Source organism: Orbicella faveolata, unplaced genomic scaffold (genome assembly GCF_042242905.1).
Source record: "Orbicella faveolata isolate gen_17 unplaced genomic scaffold, um_ofav_v1 contig_12, whole genome shotgun sequence".
In the NCBI taxonomy this organism is placed as follows: Eukaryota; Metazoa; Cnidaria; class Anthozoa; order Scleractinia; family Merulinidae; genus Orbicella; species Orbicella faveolata.
In genome coordinates, this window is record NW_028301539.1 from 13295001 (window position 1) to 13313821 (window position 18821).

The window sequence follows — 18821 nt, forward strand, 5'->3', positions numbered from 1 at the left end:
ACTGACACCCTTGTGCCCGGTCTTCAGCTTAAAAAGGTGGTTTTCTGCTTCGTTGTCGTTAATGGAATACAAATAGTCTCCTATAGTCTAATAGTCCAGCCTTCTGGCGGAGGGGTTTGAGCATAGAAGTTATGCTCGTGTCAGAGACATTTCCCACAAACCAGTCATAGAATGCTGGTTCTCGGTTGGTGATTCCCCTTTCGCGGTCATTCCAAACTTTTTCCAGAGAGCATAATTTAGCGTAAAAATCTTCTGCGTCATCGGAACCTACAATTCCATGATATAACGTGGCAGCGACACTTTCTCCAAATATGTCACACAGGAATTCATTTTGATCCCTTCCAAGAATACCCAGACCAGACATCTTCATTTCTATGTTCTTGCGAAGATGGATGAAGCATCTATGATGGTCAGCCTCAGGAAACTCTTCTCTAAATGCGTTTGACAGGGCACGTTCGCCATCTGTCCCAAACGCCTTGAGTTGCCCAGTGTGTGGATTGAATCGCTTCATCGCTGAACCTAGATACCTGTAATTCTGCTCAGTTTTGCTTTGGTGAACAAGGAAGGGTCCAAGGAAAACAGGAGGCTTACCAGATCTCACGTTGTAGATCTTGAGCGGTCTATATGTCGTTGGAGTTACACTGAAATCTCCCAGATTAAACGTAGCATCCACGCCAAGAATGGAAATGAGCCCACTTGGGCACACTACAACTCGATGTCTCTCAATTGCTGGGAGTGGCAAGAAAGGCCATAGGTTTTCCCTATTCCCCACATCAATCAATCAATAAAACACAACTTTCCACTGGTAAATGGGGCACTGATTGCTGGACCGGATTAGACTCTAAAGAATGGGAAAGCAAATATATTCTATGATTAACAAAATTAATAAGTCAAATTCCTAGCGATTTGGAAACGAGTAGACGATGATCAATAGAATATTCCACATAACCATCCTTTGCTGACTCGGACCGCCATCTACCGTGAGGCTTCCAGTATCGGTCAGAGACCTGTGCATTAGCAGCAGTGGTGGCACCGCCTGCCTGAAATGAATGCAAACTAATATTGGTAGAATCTGGGACAAACTCTTTCAAAAGGTTTAAAATTGATTCTCTGGCTCTGGTATAGCTCAATGGCTTGACTTTCCGAATAAGTTTAAGTCCAGACTTAACTTTAACTAATGGTTTAAACAAATAATCTGAAGTTGCTTTAGAGATATCAATATTTGCCAGTAACATATACTTTTCTAGGTTCATGACTGGACAAGTTACTTCATCAGATCGTGAGATTACTACTTCATCACTTTTTCTGTATTGATCTGTCTCGCTCTTATTAACATGTATATAGTTAAGTGAGTAGCGCAAATAGCAATATCTTTAATAGTGAGGTATGCAAGCTCACTGAACCTGAAAAACCCGGCGAATAGCAACAATGCCATAGAGATATCTCTACGTATTAGTAATTCATTATTGTCTGCACATTTCTCACAACATCTTGTTAGGGTATCTTTAGAAATAGGAGTTTTCTTTGTCACCGGTTTTGCATTTTTCCTTTTGGCCCCTTCAATAACGGTTTTAACAAAAGGGTTAACCATTGGATTGGCAACTCCAGCGATAACATGTACCCATTTCAATGCAGAATAACTTGTTTCTATAACAGAGGCTGACGTGCCGATAGAGGATAAATGACTAAAGAACAAGGCAATGTCAGCAACAGTAGCTGGAAAAGGAATTAACTTGTTATTGTTAGAAAATTCAATCCAACGCTTAAGGGAATTACCATAATTAACAACAGTTCCACTGGCTTTTGCTGCCAGTGTAGTTCGTTTCAGCACATCAGCTAAATGTAAAAGGTGTGGGTTTCCACTGGACTTGGCCCGTTCCTGGATGTCTCCCCAAATACCATGATTGAAGAGGTTCAAACCTGCGAGACAAAATAGGAAATATATGTGCAAAACATCTGCATTGAACAGTAAGGTCTATAGCAAAAATGTCCCAACCCTAAGGAAGTGGTGTCTCTGTGGGTGATTACACAAACTCTTAGTATAAAACAGAAATACAACTCGCATCTACCACCTGTGGGTAATGTCAATCGAGTAAGCCACCTGTGGGCTACATACCATACGCCGCCTGTGGGCCACATATGATGAGCTGCTTCTGGCCTGCATACCCTAAGCCACCTGTGGGCTACACACCATAAGTCACCTGTGGACTTAATTCCGGCATAAACTGAGCTGCCTGTGAGTGGTACAATCCAATACCTTTGAGCAGTGTAACATACGAATTTGGGCAACCTGAACAGGGCTACCTGTGAGCATCATGATAAACCCCATCCTCGAGGTGATTTACTACACGTCAATCTTACGAAACTATGCTTCTGATGTGAAATCGTCAATCTAGCTAGTTAAGACTTTATGCATTTGTCACATAGACCTTTGGTTGACAGACAAAATCCCCTGTTGCTTCTTCTCTCTTGAACATTCTGCCAACTGACATATACTGCTATGAGCTTGAAACTAAGTGGTTCACCATGAAACATGGAGTTGTATGCTCTGCCTCTATCAGTTGCCGCGGAAATGAATTGTGGTATACCCACCCAGTCTGTTACACATGTGGCCAAATGACTGCCATCGGGGCATAAACAAGGCCAAAACGTTGCTCCTCTCCACAATGGAATTACTAGTGCCCCTCTTGCTTTGCAAATCTCAAAATGTTTCTGTGACTTTCCAGGAGCGAAGCCACGTGTAGATTATGCCTTAACAGGAGCTTGAACCACTCGAACGCACATTGCAATTCAAAGAAACCAGGTCACAGTAAAATCAATCGTTAGCGTTTATTGGAAGGAGCGATGAATCAACAAGATAGAAATCAGGATAACAAAATAGAGATGAACTTGTGATGTGAAGTCGTAGTAACGGTTGTGATTGTGTGGTTCGAACTAAAAGCAAAACGATACAAAAGGCTTATGTAAGCTAATACTAGTTAAGATACAAAACATAAATCAAGGATACCGATGAACATAAATCTTAAACTATAACGACACGATTATAACTAAAATATATGTAGCAAAGACTTACTTTGATCTTGCTCCTGCGAGGGTAGCAATGGTAGAAACGATAACTTAACACGATAGCGATGGCAGCGATAGCATAAAATAACAACGAAAACGTAGATGGCGTAACTAAACTGATAAAAATGTGGTGTCTCTAATTACATGATTCCAAAGGTTATATTGCGAAACTTGCATTGATCACAGCATGAATAGCAAAACTTAAAAAATGTACATAATCGTTAATAAGTAATAGTTATTTAAACAAAACAAAGAAGAAAACGAGTTACGAAAGTAACATTTTCCATGTCCTGACAATTTGATATGTTGGGGGAACCACCCAGTTATTCTCTCCTTTCCAGTTTATGGAGAAGGCATCAACGCCCTCACAACCCGGGTTCCAGAAGCGAGAATTGAATCGACTGCACTTGGTGTTGTACCAGGTGGCAAATCGATCGATGGTGAAAGGACCCCAGAGAGTTGAAACCCATTGGAAAATATGGGGATGAATTCCCCAATCATCCACGTCTGTCAATTTACTTAGATAGTCAGCAAGTTGATTCTCTTCCTGTGGGACCCAAATTAGTGTAATTACAATGTGATACTTTGCACAGAGATGGACAATATCCTCAACAACTGTCTGCAAATCGGCTTTCATGCTTCCCCTTTAAATTATTCGTGTAATGTTCTGATTATCTGTATGCCACTGTATCAAATGTCCTTGCAAGTACTACCGATAGACAGTAACATGTTGTGTACTGCTTTGAACTCTCGCCAAGTGGAACTCGTGGCTTTTTCATAACTCGCCCATTGTCCATGGCAAATTAACTTCCCCTTGTCTGAGACCACATAACCCCTGTTCTGAGGTATCTGAATATACTACAGAGTCAAAACGTTGAGGTTCATTAAACAATTTCCTGCCATTCAGCGCAGTAACATTTGTGTCCCAAAAATTTAGTTCTTCTATCACTTTTGGGGAGCAAGGAATAATTGATTCCCAGGATGTTCTGCTTTCTATTGCATAATACATGTCTGCTGTGTAGATAGACACTTCGTCCGATGGCCTGTGACATGGAAACTATGCTGCCTGCAACTTGTGCTAGGCCTTTAGCTGTAACCTTCTCTGGGTTGGTCAAAATGACTGAAAGAGATTCTTTGAGTTTAGCCACCCTGGATTCAGTAACATACAATTGGTTCTCTGACACATTAAATGCATGACCAAGCCAGGTCTGAACTAGCGCTGGCTGCCAGTTGCACTTACTGACGCTTACTGGCGTCTGTCGATGCAGACTCTATTGAGGAGTTGCCTCCTAAGCCATCATCCAGAAACATGCATACTTTTACGCCTGAACTTCTCCAATGACTTACTGCAGGTTTGAGAAGTTTGGTAAATATGTATGGGGCTGTGGACAAGCCAAATGGTAGTACATTGAACATAAAATATGTTAGTTTACCATGAAAATACCACTGAAAACCCAAATAGGTTCGATGAGACTCGAAAATTTCGACATGATGGTAGACACCTTTAATATCAAAGGTATACAGGTAGTAACTCTCGCCCAATAGTTGCTGAACTGTGGTTATGTCTTCGCACTTAAACTTGTATTTATAAAGGTAGGAGTTTACATGGCGTAAATCCAATACCAACCGTTTTTTCTCATTGTTCCGCACGGATACCGACAAAGGATTGACCACCCATGGCTGACTGTCAACAATACTGACACACTGTTTGACTAAGAGGTCATCTATGGCATTGAAAACAAAATCACCATTATCAAAAACGGACTTGTTGTTCCGCAGGACAACCGAATGGGGGATTGTAAGCGGCGGTAGTTTGTAGCCCTCTTTTATTATGCTTAATACAGAGTAAGTGGGCGATAACTCTTTCCAAGCATGCAAATGCGTTTTAAGACGACCTCGAACTTGATCTATAGGAGCAGATTCACTTTCAAGAAAGTCCCCTTTATCAATACACAAATTGTCTACTTCTTCCCCCGGTTCGCCCTCCTGAAAACAAACAACACTACAAGTGTCATTACTTTGTGAGAAAAATTGTTCATTGGACAAATTCATATTAAGGTTACTTAACTTCTTTCTTTCATGTGTTTGAGCAACAGCCAGTAGGGGGCACTCGCTCCTCCAATGACCTACTTTCCCACAACTGAAGCATGATCCGCTTCTTCTGATAGGACCACTGAGGACAGGCCCTCTCATAGCACCAGCTACAACAGATGAACGAGGGAATGTGTTTCCAGGAGAAGCGAATTGGTTAGAGGATGAGCTGTTAGTATTGACTGGTCTTGGGAGTCTACTAAACGAAGCGCGGCTCTTCGTCACTTTGTAGCACATGCTTGGGCTATCTTCCTCTGTGCTTCTTTCTCGGCTTTTTTCATATTTTTTGCGTCGTCGTCGTTTTCTGCTAACTCATTGTCTAAATATTCTCCCACTGTTTTCCACCCGTATTCTGAACGGTCAGCCATTAGACTGAGCTTCTGGCGCCCGTCTATTAGTTCAATACCTTCGTCTAGCTTGGTACTGCAGGCATCTTGTTTGTGAGCTAAGATGGCTTCCTTGGCTTCTGTGACAGCGGCTTTGACCTTCTCATTGTGTTTATATTGCTGTTCGTGCCCCTTTTTCTTGAATGACCGAGGTTCAATGAACCGCATCCGTTTCAGTTCGTTCATTTGGGACTCGTGGGCTTTGGTGGAAACTTCTTCCAACTGCCGTTTCATGCCTTCTATCTTGGTGTCGAAGATGGTCGACAACTTCTCAAGCATTGTAGCTTGTTGACGCTCAATTACAGCTTGAACCGTCGCGTCCATGATATCTTATGTTGGCAGTGTTGATAGACTCGATTTCTTCTACGTCTTTGCTCGAACGGAATTGATCTAGCACTGATTTTGACAATTTGCTGGGCTGCGAAATCTCAAAACTACGCAGAAATAAAACCAGCACATGTTGGTAGCAGCGCCAGTCTAGAATGATTCCCCAAGTAAAATCCCACCAACACACGATCTCGATTCTGATGTTGCCATGACAACTGTCAAATCTCCGGCGAACCGTGAAAACGTAAATTTGTTGCTATTCTACGAACCACAGCAAATAGCAAGTTCTGGCGCACCAACAACTTCTCTAACGAGGCCATCTTTGCTCTTGCACTTCTCCATCGCCTCTAGCAAGAAATCTCTACTTTGGTTGGTGGAAGGCTCAAAGGAGGTTGTAGACGAAGTTAATGCGTTACTCACTTGTTTTGCATTTCGCGGCAGCTCACTTTTGGAACGACAGAATTCCAACTCCCCTTGTCGACGAACTGATTCGAAAAAGACCTCCCTGGGTTGCCATTTCCCTGATGATACAGTTTCCTTCAGTTCTTGAATGGCGCTTGGTCTTGTTCGCACATAGGGCTCGTTGCTGTTTTTAGAGTTTCCATGCTGTTTAAGTTTCAGTTGCACTTCCTCCTCTGCATAAAAGTACTGAAGCAAGACAAGTCGGTGCCTTTGCCACTTGCTGCCGTACAAGAAGGATAACCTTTTGCGGTATTTAGCTTCTTTGTCATGATGAAGACAGCGTTTGACAACCATTATGAAGTCGGTGTCGTTTCTCTTTTGCCTTGTTATCTTCAGATCCAAGATGTCCCCCCTCACGTTGCGGTCAACGGAAATGTAGCTTTTTGGAGAACCAGTATGAGTCCACTTGCCAAGATCGTCAGCTTTACAATCATCCGGATGGACAAGGGCGTCTACGTCAACCAAAAACGAGGCGTTTTCCATAACCTGAAGTGGCACTTCGGTACAGACGGGCTCTTTTACTCTCATTAAAATGTCGACAGCCTCTTCACTTGAACATGCAGAGCTTATTCCTTTCTCATGGTATGGGACACGCTTGTCGTCTTCGTAATATTTGTTAGATTCCTATAAAGAGAACATTAACATATCACATCTTGCAGAGGAAGGGTTCAAGTGCCGCGCATAGTAACAGAAAGCCCACAAATGTGTAAAAGCAACACGAAAAAAGATGTATACCGCTGTTTCAGTCAGACAATACGCATGGAAGTTATAAAAAGTGCCGAACAAACTGATGGAAATTGACAGTCCGTTATTCAATTTATTGGATGGTAGTGAGTTCTTAAGGCACCTGTTTGGTCGTTTCCGACGCCTGCTATATTCTAAAATTTAGTATGACGTTTTATTATGAAGCATGCGTGGCGAAAAATTGTACAAAAACTATTGAGCCTTTAAAAAGCGCTCGAAATGGAAATATTTCAATTGCCCAAACATCATGATGGGACCGATCATAAGTAAAGATCCAATTCTTGGAAAACCAATTAATGAAGTAATTAACCAAAACTTTCCGGACACCAAGAAAAAGCTAAATACACTCCTTGGTGTTATGTTGTCTCGATATTCCATCAAGAAAGGAGAGTTCTGCTTTCAATAGAACATTTGGAAATACCTGCTCAGAATCCTCCTGCCCCTCTTCGATGTCACTTTCATGACCACTGGTTATTTCGCTTTCATCGCTACTGATACTTTCATCATTACTGTCAACTATCTCCACGAAGTCTACTTTACATTCTATTGCTACAGTGCCCTCCTTGCTTTCGAAACATATTGCTCTACGCACAAAGTCAAATTCCTCCACGTTTCTTTCTCTGTAACAAGAATAAAAGGTTTGTTTAACAAAGTGAACCCCCTGTTAAAAGATTCCAACAACCAGCCATCACGTAGCTGCTGTGGTGAGGTTTTACAACATTGGGTGAGTCAACAGTAGAACAACTTGTACACAAACAATACACCTTGTCATGAAAGCCAACTGCAGCTGCCACAGCTGGCGACAAATGTACAAATGCTTTCAAGAGTTGTTATGCTACTTAGAAAACTGATGAACTAAGGCTACAAACATTGTGTCAGTGTCAGCAGCTCTGGTCTAGCTTCCTCCATGGGTATCTCTCAAAAATGGTTTACCTGAAGGCTTGGTTTTCCTGTTGCTATGTGTAAAGGTTTTCGGTCATGCATATAACTCCTAACATCACATGTTTTGGTGAATAGTCATAACATTTCAGTGTACTATATATTCCAGTTTTCCAGCATACCCCTTAGATCTTTTAGCATCTGGTGACTGAACTGGGCTAGTATCAACCTATTAAAGTGAAGTAAAATAAAATATCAATCCATGAACAAATGTATCAGTAATAAACTATTGTTACATGCATGCACAAAAACGAACTCTAACAACATTTCGGTTTCATCTGACTATGACGGCAATATTGTGAGGAAGAAATGTAATGGTTAAGAAATAGCAATAAACATTCGTGATATTTCAATTGTTTATAAAAACACACCTGTTGAAAAACGGATGAAGTTGATTTTGGTGATAAATCACCTTCACTTTCCCTGATAACACTGGAGAAAAAATGAAGAGGACAAAATGACAATGGGAATACAGTGGAACTCTGACAGATACTGATAACTTAAAGAAAACTAGAAACAGTCACTAATGAAGGTTTGAGTAAACTAATTATAGTACATCGCTGAGAAAAATGTCTAAGGGGAAGTCCAGCTTGTGAGGTTACACAGCATTCAACATTAGTGGAATAGTTTAAATGTTTGACATCAAAATGGTCTTAATTATGATAATTTTTATAAAGACTTGTCCTATATACCTTCTACTTCTCGTGCAGGCCCCAACCATTTCTATTTCAGTAATGGTACTGCCATCCTGTAAAGCAAGAATTGGATGTTGTAAGGTTATTTAATCAGGGTATAGAACATTTTTACACATTCTCTTGAGGGAAGAGGGGGCACATGGGTCACTAAGGCTAGTTATTCATCACTGGTTCTTTTACGTTTTAACGGTTTCTTATACACTTTTCACAGCTACAATATATTACATGCCGCTAATAATTGCTCTGGCGCGTTAAATTAAGTGAGAAACAATCGGAGCCACACCTACAAAAGATAACGTGGGTTTATTTTACCATTTTTTAAAAGCTCCATCAGCAGTTTCCATAGACAGTCCTCCTGGACTACTCTGTTACTTGCATCTCTTTCCTGATTTTTGTTTTACATGCTCCTGATCTTTTCCATGCTCTGATTTTTTCTTTTAATTGACTTCCTGGTAATTTTACAGTCTACATCAATTTTTCATATCATCATGGCATTCACTATGTTACAGTGTATTTTACATGAACTGTATGCTAGCTAGTAAATCTGTAAAACTAAAATCATCCGAAAGAAAAATAAATTGCATGAACATGGAAATGCAACCAAATCAATTAGCAGTAGCCTATATATGTCGGTAGAAACTCTCTGCATTTTTTGGAATAAACACCAAGTTTTCATCACATTGAAAAGCTTGTTACCTCATTGAAATGATCTTGGGGCACATTTGACAGTGACCTAAAAAACATACAAGCATGTAAACAGGAGATATTTACATCAATTTATGAACCTTTTGTGGACCATCCGTACTGTAATAACCCATCAGTTTTTCCTAGAATACAATTAATAATACTGCAAAAGATTTGAATTTAACTTATGTTTGTTATGTTACACAAACAGTAAACCGATTTCTCAAAAATAGCACACCTTTGGTCAAGAGAACACTCTTCTAAACCTAGTTGTAAAGCCTTATGAAGATCTTGATCATCTTTCCAAGGTCCATTGATCCTAATTTGTAAATTTAAAAGCATATTTTTTGGATCAATTTTCTCCCTTTTGTTGATTTACAGTCATTACAGATATGTCAATAACCCTTACCCTAACCCTAACTATTAAATCTTATGGGTAAAGAATTTTGTGTTTCATGAAGCACTGTGAGGTTCGTAAGTATTTATAATTCATCGTTCATAATTATTTTACTTCAGATTAAGAATAGCTCTGTTTAATCGGTTTTCAAACTGAATCATAACAAACCATCTCATCACACTAGATGAAATGACATTCCCTCAAAAAAGAACAGATAACATTAAATGACAATATTAAAATTAACATATCATTTTGACTCAAGATATTTTGGTCAGCTGTTGAATAAATAACGTAAGCAAATTTTTAAAACGGAAACGTTTCGACAACTTGTTTGGCACGGTAGGGCTAAAAATTGCTTATCTGCTCTCGCATTAGCCTGATTTGTTCATCAACCGAAAACTTCGAGCCAGTACCACATACATAGCTTAAATAAATTCTGACCTTTGGCACTATGTGTTATAGCTCTCCCTTATCAAATGCCCGTGTCGTAGTTTAAGACCTGACCGTGATGCAACAGTCATTTTGTTTGTTGAACTCGAGACGCATTTTTCCAGTATTGTTTAGCGTCACTAGCAATGAAATGTGAAAGCTATGAAGAGTAATTTTTGTACCTTTCTTCGGATTCTTGACATGCACTTTCCTTCGGTTCCCACTCACTTTCCAGGTCGAGATCATTACGAGGAGTATCTGCACCTTCAGATTCTAGGAATGAAAATGGAAGAAATATACATTTTTTGGACAACGGTTTTCCAGAAGTAAACATTAGCATCGAAATTAGGAAGGATACGGCACGGATGTCCAAGGATTGACAAGAAAACACAGTTACTTACCAGGAAAGTCCTCCATGGCTGCCCACGACGATTAAGACCCCCTGCGTTGAAACTATTCTGTACCCAGAGCTCTCACGGTAAAATGGGCAAGGCCGCACCATGGACGCTGGAAATCATCAGCTACTAGTCTGCTGACAAACTCTCCAGCGTATATTACCTTTCACTTGACCGCCGAGAATTGTATTTTACAAATTCAGCGCAAACCTCAGATGGTGTTTGTTTATTACGTCCTCCAGTCCCTACGTCCCACGCCCTCGGGTCCCCGCGCGTCCCCGAGTCCCGACGTCCCCGAGTCCCAAGTCCCACGTCCCAGTCCCCAAGTCCCCGTCCCACTTTTAGTAACAGCCGTCTAAAAGTACTTACGAGTGACCACGAATGACCATGAGTGACCACGGATGACCACGGATGACCACGGATGACCAAGAGTCACCACGAGTCACCACGAGTGAGATTACTTCAAAAAATGTCAGTAATCACGATTATGACATATGCATCAAACGAAGCTATTTACTGGTGTAGTTGTGTAGTAATCAAAGATTACAGCAGTGGCTGTGCGTTCGTGATTCCATTGTTCAGTTCCTTTACAAATATTAGCTGTTGAGCTTATGTTCTTTCAGGCTCATCATATTACCTTTTTCATTTGTGAAAGTGAAGAAAAATCCGAGCGGTTTTATAAAACGAAGCGAGGCGCGGACTATGTATATATTTTCTGAACGCCGAGCTACAAACATTCATGCTCAGTTACTTGTTGTCGAAAATCACAGCGCCAAACTGTAGCTGTAGCCCTTTGCGTTATTCATACGCATTGCCATCGGATCTGACTCGTGACTACGTGCACGCACTCATGTTGTTATTTGCCCCTGCAAAGAGGACAAATCGGTGAACACAGTCGTCCCAAAAAATTTTGAACGCACTTGACTAGGATTGCGTTACACCACGTGAACGCAACTAGTGTAACTAGAACAAGTCCGCTAATTTTTAGCGACTCAGTTTAGAACAGGTGCATCTCCTCTATGTCTTCCCCCTACTCCTTTGGAGGTGTTCACAATCGTGGCATGTGGACTATAGATTGCAGATTGCATATCATGGAATGAAAGGGAAACCCAAAATATGAAAATAAATTGAAAAATAAATTTTGCGAGTTGTAGCTCGGCAAATGGCTATGATAAGTTGTCAGGGGTCAAACTTTCTTCCGAGTTGTGTAGCTTGCCCAACGGCCGTGATTTGTGGTCAGAATGGTTTATTCATCACTAATTTAAAATTTTTGAAAACAAGACGTCGTAAATTTGAGCAATTTTAAAAAAATCAATACAAATGCATAGTAAAAGTTTTGGCGATGCGCTCTTTGACTATAAACTATATCAAGAAATATTTGTTACAAGCGTTGGCGTTCTGAAATTGAACGGTCAGTTCCGAAAAAAAAGTTTAAAGAAATGCTTCTCCTGGAAGTTTATAGTTTTACAAGTTTTAAATCTATTCATTGCTAGTTCAACTTCATGTGCAGATCGTTATCTGTTATTCAATCAAACAAAACATGCAAAAGTTTTGAGTCTCACTTCGTTTCATAAAATCTCTCGGATTTTTCTTCGCTTTCACAAATGAAAAAGGTCACGTAATAAGCATCAAAGAACATAATTTCAACAGCCAATATTTGTAAAGGAACTGAACAATCGAATTGTGAACGCACAGCCACTGCTGTAATCTCTGATTACTACACCATTAAATAGTCTCAGTTTGGTGGATATGTCATTATTTGATGAAACGACCTTACAATGACTTTAAAATCTACCTTTCAACAACATCACTGACATTTATTGATGTAACCTTACTCGTGGTCACTCGTGGTCACACCGTGGTCACCCGTGGTCACCCGTGGTCACTCGTGGTCACTCGTGGTCACTCGTGGTCACTCGTGGTCACTCGTGGTCACTCGTGAGTACTTTTAGACCATATCGACTATTGAGGACTATTCCTCACTATTCGCCACTTTTCGCGACTGTTCGCTATTATTCGCACTATTCGAGACTATTCGCACTATTAGGGACTATTCGCTATTCGCTATTCGGGTTTTCCAGACACCCTTCACGATAAAAGTCACAATCGATAGGTTTCGAGCGTTCACCTGGCAAACACCGTCCCGTCCCCCAGTAAAATAATCTCAGAGGACACGGTCACAACGCATTTTCATTCGAAGAAACAACAACACATACAATTGGTCAAAAGATGTTAGACATGTCTGCCACGCAGGACGAAAGTGCGACGCCAGAACTTCTCCCGCTCGGGCCCTCGCCTGCAACTCTCCCGACGAGCCGCCATTTTGAAAATCGCCGAGGAGAAGGCCCTGGGGACGAAGTTGATCTCGCGCCTCTATCCATTCTCGTCCCCAGAGGTCGTGCTCCTTTTGGTCAGTGATTCTTGGTGCTGACCAAAAGGAGCGCGGCCTCTGGGGACGAGAATGGTCTCTGTCGTGCATGTTACTCACGCGTTTTGGAACATTTCGTATGTTTTGACATACATCTTCAGAAGTGACAGTTTGGAATAGAAGTAACAACTAAATTTAAATTAATAAATTTTATGGTTGCATTAATCTTAGGGTTATTTTCCAAAGCGCTCATCGCATGAAGTCTTTTTTTCCCTATAAAGATAGGATCAACCGTTCCCAAATGTCAAAAGTTGTGTATAAGGCTGGTTGTTTGGACTGCCAGGATTTCTACATTGGAAAAACAAAACGTAGATTGCATGACAGAAAAATGGGCGCCATACAGGCGCATGTGACTACTGCTTAAAAGGTGGAAACACAAAAAGTACAATTGTCCTATATATGCAGTTATGTGGAGAAGAATGTGTGCAAATGGTTAGAGCATGAATGTTGGTGATTAGAGGCATTCTTGAATGCTAATAAGCTATTGTTAAAGAATGTTTGAATTTGTACAAAAGAAGAAAAAAAATGGTTCTCTAATAGGCCATTTTCGTTGTATTCAGTAAAATTCTAACATGGCCATGAGGTTTTGGGGAATAAAACAAAAGAAATTAATTGTTCATTCCTCAACCTAAATGTGATTTCTTTTCTTGTATTTCCTCAAGCCTCCAAGTTGGAATTGTAATACATCAAAAATGGCCTATTAGTACATGTGGGTGTCGCCAATGTAACAGTTAACAGAATCAAATGTAAAACTATCAGCAGTGTATGATGTATGGTGTACGAAAAGTAATCAGTAAACAAACCTGATGAGACAATCAAAATCATTTTTTAAAATATTTTAATAAACTGATGAAACAAGATTTATGGTAAACAACACAATGAGAATGGTACAAATCATAGCAACAGTTCTGGGGTTGATTGAGAGTACCTGTATTATGGAAGAAATAAAGGTAACTTTTGCTACAGCCAGCCTTGTATTTATGCCCCACCATTCATCCTCACTAAAGCCCTCCATAGTTGTTTTGCTGTAGTCAACCGTTTTGATTACTTCTCTCAATTCTCAAATTGCAACATTTCAGGGGCATGCATTGTTGAAAAATCCTGGATCTGCTCCTGCAGTAATTAATTATAGAACGAGTTGGTCAGATCTTTTTAAAAGAAGTTGTCATATCCTTATTTTGTATATCTAGTAGTAAAGAGAGCAAAACATATTGAATGCATCGTTTAACAATTCAAATTGGTTTTTGGCTTTCTCCAGAGACTATTAACAGAGTAAACAGACAAAAAATAGATCATGTGTACTAAATGCATCTGTGGTTGAGTGTCCATCGATACCCTCAATCAACCTCAATCAGTCAACCTATTGACACTCGATCAAAATCTTGATCGACACTCAATCGACATCCACCGAGTGTCGACCGACTCATATGCATCAATCCAAAATTAGTTGACTCTCGACCAACTGTCAACTGAGATGTTGATCGAGTGTCAATCAAGGGTCGATGAAGGGTTGATCAAGTATCAATCAAGGGAATTGATCAACACATGACCACACCTGCTTTTAGTTAACATTATCCACAAAAATAAGAAAACAAAACTTACTACATACACATATGTAGCTAGATATACATGTAACTAGGTATTACTGCATATAAATAATATGACTTTTTAACTATTTTTTTTCCTCAAAGCAGGTAGGTTAAATGTTTGTATAATTCTTTTTCTTGTTGCTTTGTTATATGTAACTTTTTCCTCCAGTCATTCTCTTTTTGATAGAGAAGAGCTAGTTTCAGACATCACCAAAACTGTGTTACTGACAGCTGACATTGGTACAAAGTTGAGTGGTCCAATTGATACATAGAGTAATTTATCTATGTGACCTAAATAGCATTGATTTCTGCAATAAGAGGATTGGATTCTGTCTGCGAGAGCTTGAATAATGAGATTATAACACCATGTACATGTACCTTGTTGTGACAAATTTATTCTGGAAATCTCATTTTGCTTTCAATAAACCTCGAGAGATGTTCTAGAGCTCTAATACCGGGCGGGGGTATTCCCTTATATGAGCTATATAGGTATGTGCGGCCCCAAAAGGTATGGTTTTTCAGCCATTTTGGTCATAGATAGGGTATCGATTTTAGCCTATTTTGGCCATTTTGGTCATAAATAGGGTATGGTTTTTGCACTGTGGCCTTGATATGGATATGTTTTTAACCCATTGACGCCTGTGCTGCCCGTAACCGCCCGTGCGAAAAACTCCTCTGGTGAAGAAGTTTTTCTCCCTACAACCGCCGAGAAAACATGAAGATCGGAGCGCTTTCAAGTAAGTTTCGACGACAGATCGCAGGTTTAAAGCGGCTTTTCGGACTTCAGAAACAAAAATGGTAATGTACATTATTACTTCGAAGTTAAATTCAACTTTTGAAACGATTGGTAAAGCCACAGGCGTTAAAATGACTGCAAAAGCGGTCGGCAAAAACTCAAGCTTTCACGTCAGCGTGAAGAATAATTTGAACATGCGGTCATGCAGCGAAGCAAGTCTGCGAAATTTTGAACAATTTTTTGCTTTTAAATAGGTTTCTTCGTCTCAGCTTGAATGAAAATTTATTGTTATTGAACTTCCTTTCGCATTTCTTTCATTTGGTTCCCTGTATTTGGGAATTATAGGTTCTAAAAGTGAACAGTAACTTGCACGCTGGATTTCTGCACATTTAATTTACGGCGACCTCCAGGCACTTTGTTTATTTAGTTTATTCCCTTCGTTCAAATATTTTTTGGAGTCTCATTCAGCTACTACAGAACCGCTGAGAAAAGAACTAAATGGCCACTAATTTAACACAGTTGAAATACGACTGATCTCAAAATAATTCGCTTGTTTTTGTCGTCTTTTTGATTTACGACTATCATCTTTCTTTCGCAGCGCCGTAATATTTTCGTCGCGCGGCGAAGAAATTACTTGATTTCTTGTGTTCAGATTGATTTTTACATGAGTTCTTCGCTTTTATTTTTCGTTGTTTTCTCAAATGTTAACCGTTATAGTACAAGAAACTCAATTCTGTTGTATTTGGTTTCGTTTTTGTCCTCCAAAGTCAATAATTAACTCATTTTCGCAAAGTCAATGTTCTCAGCTTCTGTGGGACATTTTGTCGCGCGGTAAAGAAATAATATAATTTCTTGTTTTCTCATCAGTTTTACACATTAGGTTGAGTTCTTTTTGCTGATATTTTTTAATATTTTGACCCTTCATTTATTCAACTTTAAATGAACGATGTCTTTAAACCTGATCTTGTGTCTGTAGTTACTGCGCATATGGTTTATTTTTGTGCTCTCGCTCGCTCAGAAATATTCCAAAAAACGCCAGGGAATCAGGGGTGGGTTACGGGCAATTTCATTCAGGCGTCAATGGGAAGAAGCCACTATTTCATTATTATCAAAAGAAAATTAACAAAAGCCCTTCACAAATTATGTTAACAATAATTTAACATTGGTCTGAACTAGGGAACGTATTATAACACAGGTCTGAAACAGGGTTTTGATTTAATAGGGTATCGAATATTTGGTCAGGTCTTAAATAGGGTAGGGAATATCACAGATTTTGGTCATAAATAGGGTAAGGGTTTTGGGAAGCTGGCCCCACACCCCCACCCAACTTTTTTCCATACATCGAGGAAAAAACATTCACCACCAGGAATTCTGATTGGTTCCCTGTCTCTAGAATTCGAAAGTTGATTGATTTTCCATTGTTTAACAAGCTTTCTGGCAGTTAGTCTGTTCACAGAAGTTGATGACTCATTTGAACTACGATCATTTAAATCTATCAAGTACAACAAAGCTTTCATATCATTCGTTATAGTTCACCACTAAATTTTCTCCGATTCTTATTGGTTTAAATTGATCACATGACGTGAAAGTGTTCATCCACGAGACACTATCAGCCCTCAGAGCCCGTCCAAGGAAAATACCGTCCATGAACATTTTCCTGTAAACAAGCGAGCTTATAGAAAACAAACAATTGAAATTGTATTAAGTGGGTTTTTGTCTGTATTCTTTTTTTAAATTTTACATTTGGCTTTCACGGCTTTCATCTAAAAAGTTGAAAATAATTCAATATAATTTTTGAACTGGCGCGCGGAAGAAAATTTAGTGGTGAGCAATAAAGACAATAGAGTGTTTATGTATCTGAACTATCGATCTGATAGTTGCTCCTTGGAAATTTGATGTTCTTAAAACTAGCATATTTGCCCTCGAAGAAGAAGCGAGAAGCTTCGCTTCTCAGGCAAATATTTGTTTCAAGGGCATCAAATTTCCGCGGGAGCAACTATCAGCCGATAGTTCTCGACAGAAACACTCTATTCTTGAAATAGTTTATCGATCACTACAAGATTATCCCAACATGGTCGCTCGAGAGGCTCAATTATGAAACATCGGAGCTCAATATGTGCCCCGAAGAGGCTGAATTATCCCACATCGGCGCCTAATATTCCTCCAGAGAGGTCCAGATTTTCTCATACGAGGCTAAAGCTACTTCCAAAATTATGAAGTATCGGCAAGGGTTGTTTATTTACAATACGTGTCGACAAATCAATGCTCAGTACAATAGAAATTCGCCGTTTATCTCGACCTGAATCCTCACGCAACCTTTCATCTGATCGGTTGGAAATAAAATATGAAAGCTGTGAGAAGTAAATGCTGTAAAATATGTTTAAAACTCACCTCAATTTCGAAGACCACTTCCAAGAGCTGAGATCGAAGGAGGCAGCCATCAATGACTATCGGCAAATCATCGTTAATACGAAGTGTTTGCGAGAGACCGTGAGATGGATATTCGTTGTACTGATTGGTTCCGAAGTATATTCAATTGTTACTTACTTACTTTCGGAAAACTCAGACGATGGCAATAGTGACTGCTGCGCAAGCGCAGTGTCACAAAAACTGAACATTTTAAGGGGATCACGAGTAGCTGTCATGCGTCTGCCATCGCAAACCACGTCACGTCAACTGGTTACGACTTAAAATGGGACTACTTTGATATACACCTTTTGCTGTTCATTTTCAGAAAATAAACATTCATTTGTGTCCAAGTTTCTTTCATTATGATCATTAAACTCTCATTAACACCAATATGACCTTCATTTGCGCGTAAGGAACGTTCAAGAAAAACATTTACATATTCATTAACATTCAAAATCATCAAAAGAAAAACAATACCTTCATTTGACATTCATTGACTGTAAATGTATTTTCATTTTGGTCGAAAAAAAATTCGTTGTCACGAAACGACAATCATTTACACTTTACGACATTCAGTTTTCAACAAAAGACTTTCAATAACACAATTTGCATGAGAACTAACATTCAATTGCATTATTATGCAACCATATCCATGAACGTAACAATCTTTAATGCAGCGTGACAAACATTACAGCCATAATAACATTTATTTTTGAAAGATAGAATATCAAATTCGCTGAACGATTTATCCTTCAATTGCCTCACTAGTAAATAGTAAATAGTCTTCGTTGACATCTTCAAAAGCCCTGACTATCCTTTCGCGGTGTTCAAATGCGATTCTATTTCTTCGTGGCATTTCTGGACAAATCGAACTGTTACTACATGTACATGTATGTCACACGGATACTGTAGTGCGCCCTCTGAGTTGTACGCAAAAAGTTTCGTAAGTGGCCGAATTTATATCTGCAAGGGGAGGATTGTGAAATTATGATTTGAAAAAAGTACATATGGTCCCTTGTTCTATAATCAAATTTTCGAGGAAAA

At 39.6% G+C, this 18821-nt stretch overlaps 2 protein-coding genes, 2 long non-coding RNA genes and 1 pseudogene across 8 annotated transcripts in view; 1 reads left to right on the forward strand and 4 right to left on the reverse strand.

Annotated features, from left to right (window-relative positions):
• Nucleotides 1–6452, forward strand: part of LOC110048179 (uncharacterized) — a 14291-nt pseudogene extending 7839 nt beyond the window's left edge. Inside the window, exon 4 of the transcript XR_016204311.1 lies at nucleotides 1–6452. This exon is cut by the window's left edge and continues 684 nt beyond it. The product of XR_016204311.1 is annotated as an uncharacterized LOC110048179 (transcript).
• The window catches only part of LOC110060094 (uncharacterized), a 31047-nt gene extending 18036 nt beyond the window's left edge, over nucleotides 1–13011 (reverse strand). Inside the window, exon 1 of the long non-coding RNA XR_016205470.1 lies at nucleotides 12701–13011. This is a non-coding gene — a long non-coding RNA (uncharacterized LOC110060094). The remainder of the gene's footprint in view (nucleotides 1–12700) is intronic.
• Nucleotides 5293–5867, reverse strand: LOC149116742 (uncharacterized). Its single transcript, XM_089282483.1, has one exon. It carries the CDS (start codon nucleotides 5865–5867, stop codon nucleotides 5379–5381), a length of 489 nt encoding a protein of 162 aa, XP_089138609.1. The 3' UTR covers nucleotides 5293–5378.
• LOC110059363 (uncharacterized) lies at nucleotides 6131–10855 on the reverse strand. Of its 4 annotated transcripts, XM_089282482.1 has the most exons (9): nucleotides 10622–10855; nucleotides 10403–10493; nucleotides 9633–9713; nucleotides 9407–9443; nucleotides 8708–8763; nucleotides 8387–8447; nucleotides 8138–8184; nucleotides 7498–7696; nucleotides 6131–6956 (listed from the first exon to the last, which is right to left on the reverse strand). In XM_089282482.1, exons 1-9 carry the CDS (start codon nucleotides 10635–10637, stop codon nucleotides 6132–6134), a joined length of 1413 nt encoding a protein of 470 aa, XP_089138608.1. In that variant the 5' UTR covers nucleotides 10638–10855; the 3' UTR covers nucleotide 6131. The 4 variants fall into 4 exon arrangements, with proteins under 4 accessions (XP_089138608.1, XP_020621716.1, XP_089138607.1 ...); XM_020766057.2 differs by lacking the exon at nucleotides 9633–9713; XM_089282481.1 differs by having other exon boundaries at nucleotides 10403–10855.
• Nucleotides 13012–13864: 853 nt separating the features above from the next.
• LOC149116743 (uncharacterized) lies at nucleotides 13865–18424 on the reverse strand. Its single transcript, XR_016205472.1, has 2 exons — nucleotides 17760–18424; nucleotides 13865–14156 (listed from the first exon to the last, which is right to left on the reverse strand). It is a non-coding gene; the product is annotated as an uncharacterized LOC149116743 (long non-coding RNA).
• Between the last annotated feature and the right edge of the window lie 397 nt (nucleotides 18425–18821).

Excerpts from the sequence above, each read along its gene's own strand:
- LOC149116742 (XM_089282483.1), bottom strand. The coding sequence starts at position 5,867 with ATGGACGCGACGGTTCAAGCTGTAATTGAGCGTCAACAAGCTACAATG.
- LOC110059363 (XM_089282481.1), bottom strand. The coding sequence starts at position 10,560 with ATGCTAATGTTTACTTCTGGAAAACCGTTGTCCAAAAAATGTATATTT. Across the intron at positions 9,714-10,402 it reads TGTCAAGAATCCGAAGAAAG|GATCAATGGACCTTGGAAAG; the intron begins GTACAAAAATTA and ends TTTACAAATTAG. Across the intron at positions 8,185-8,386 it reads CTTCATCCGTTTTTCAACAG|GTTGATACTAGCCCAGTTCA; the intron begins GTGTGTTTTTAT and ends TCACTTTAATAG.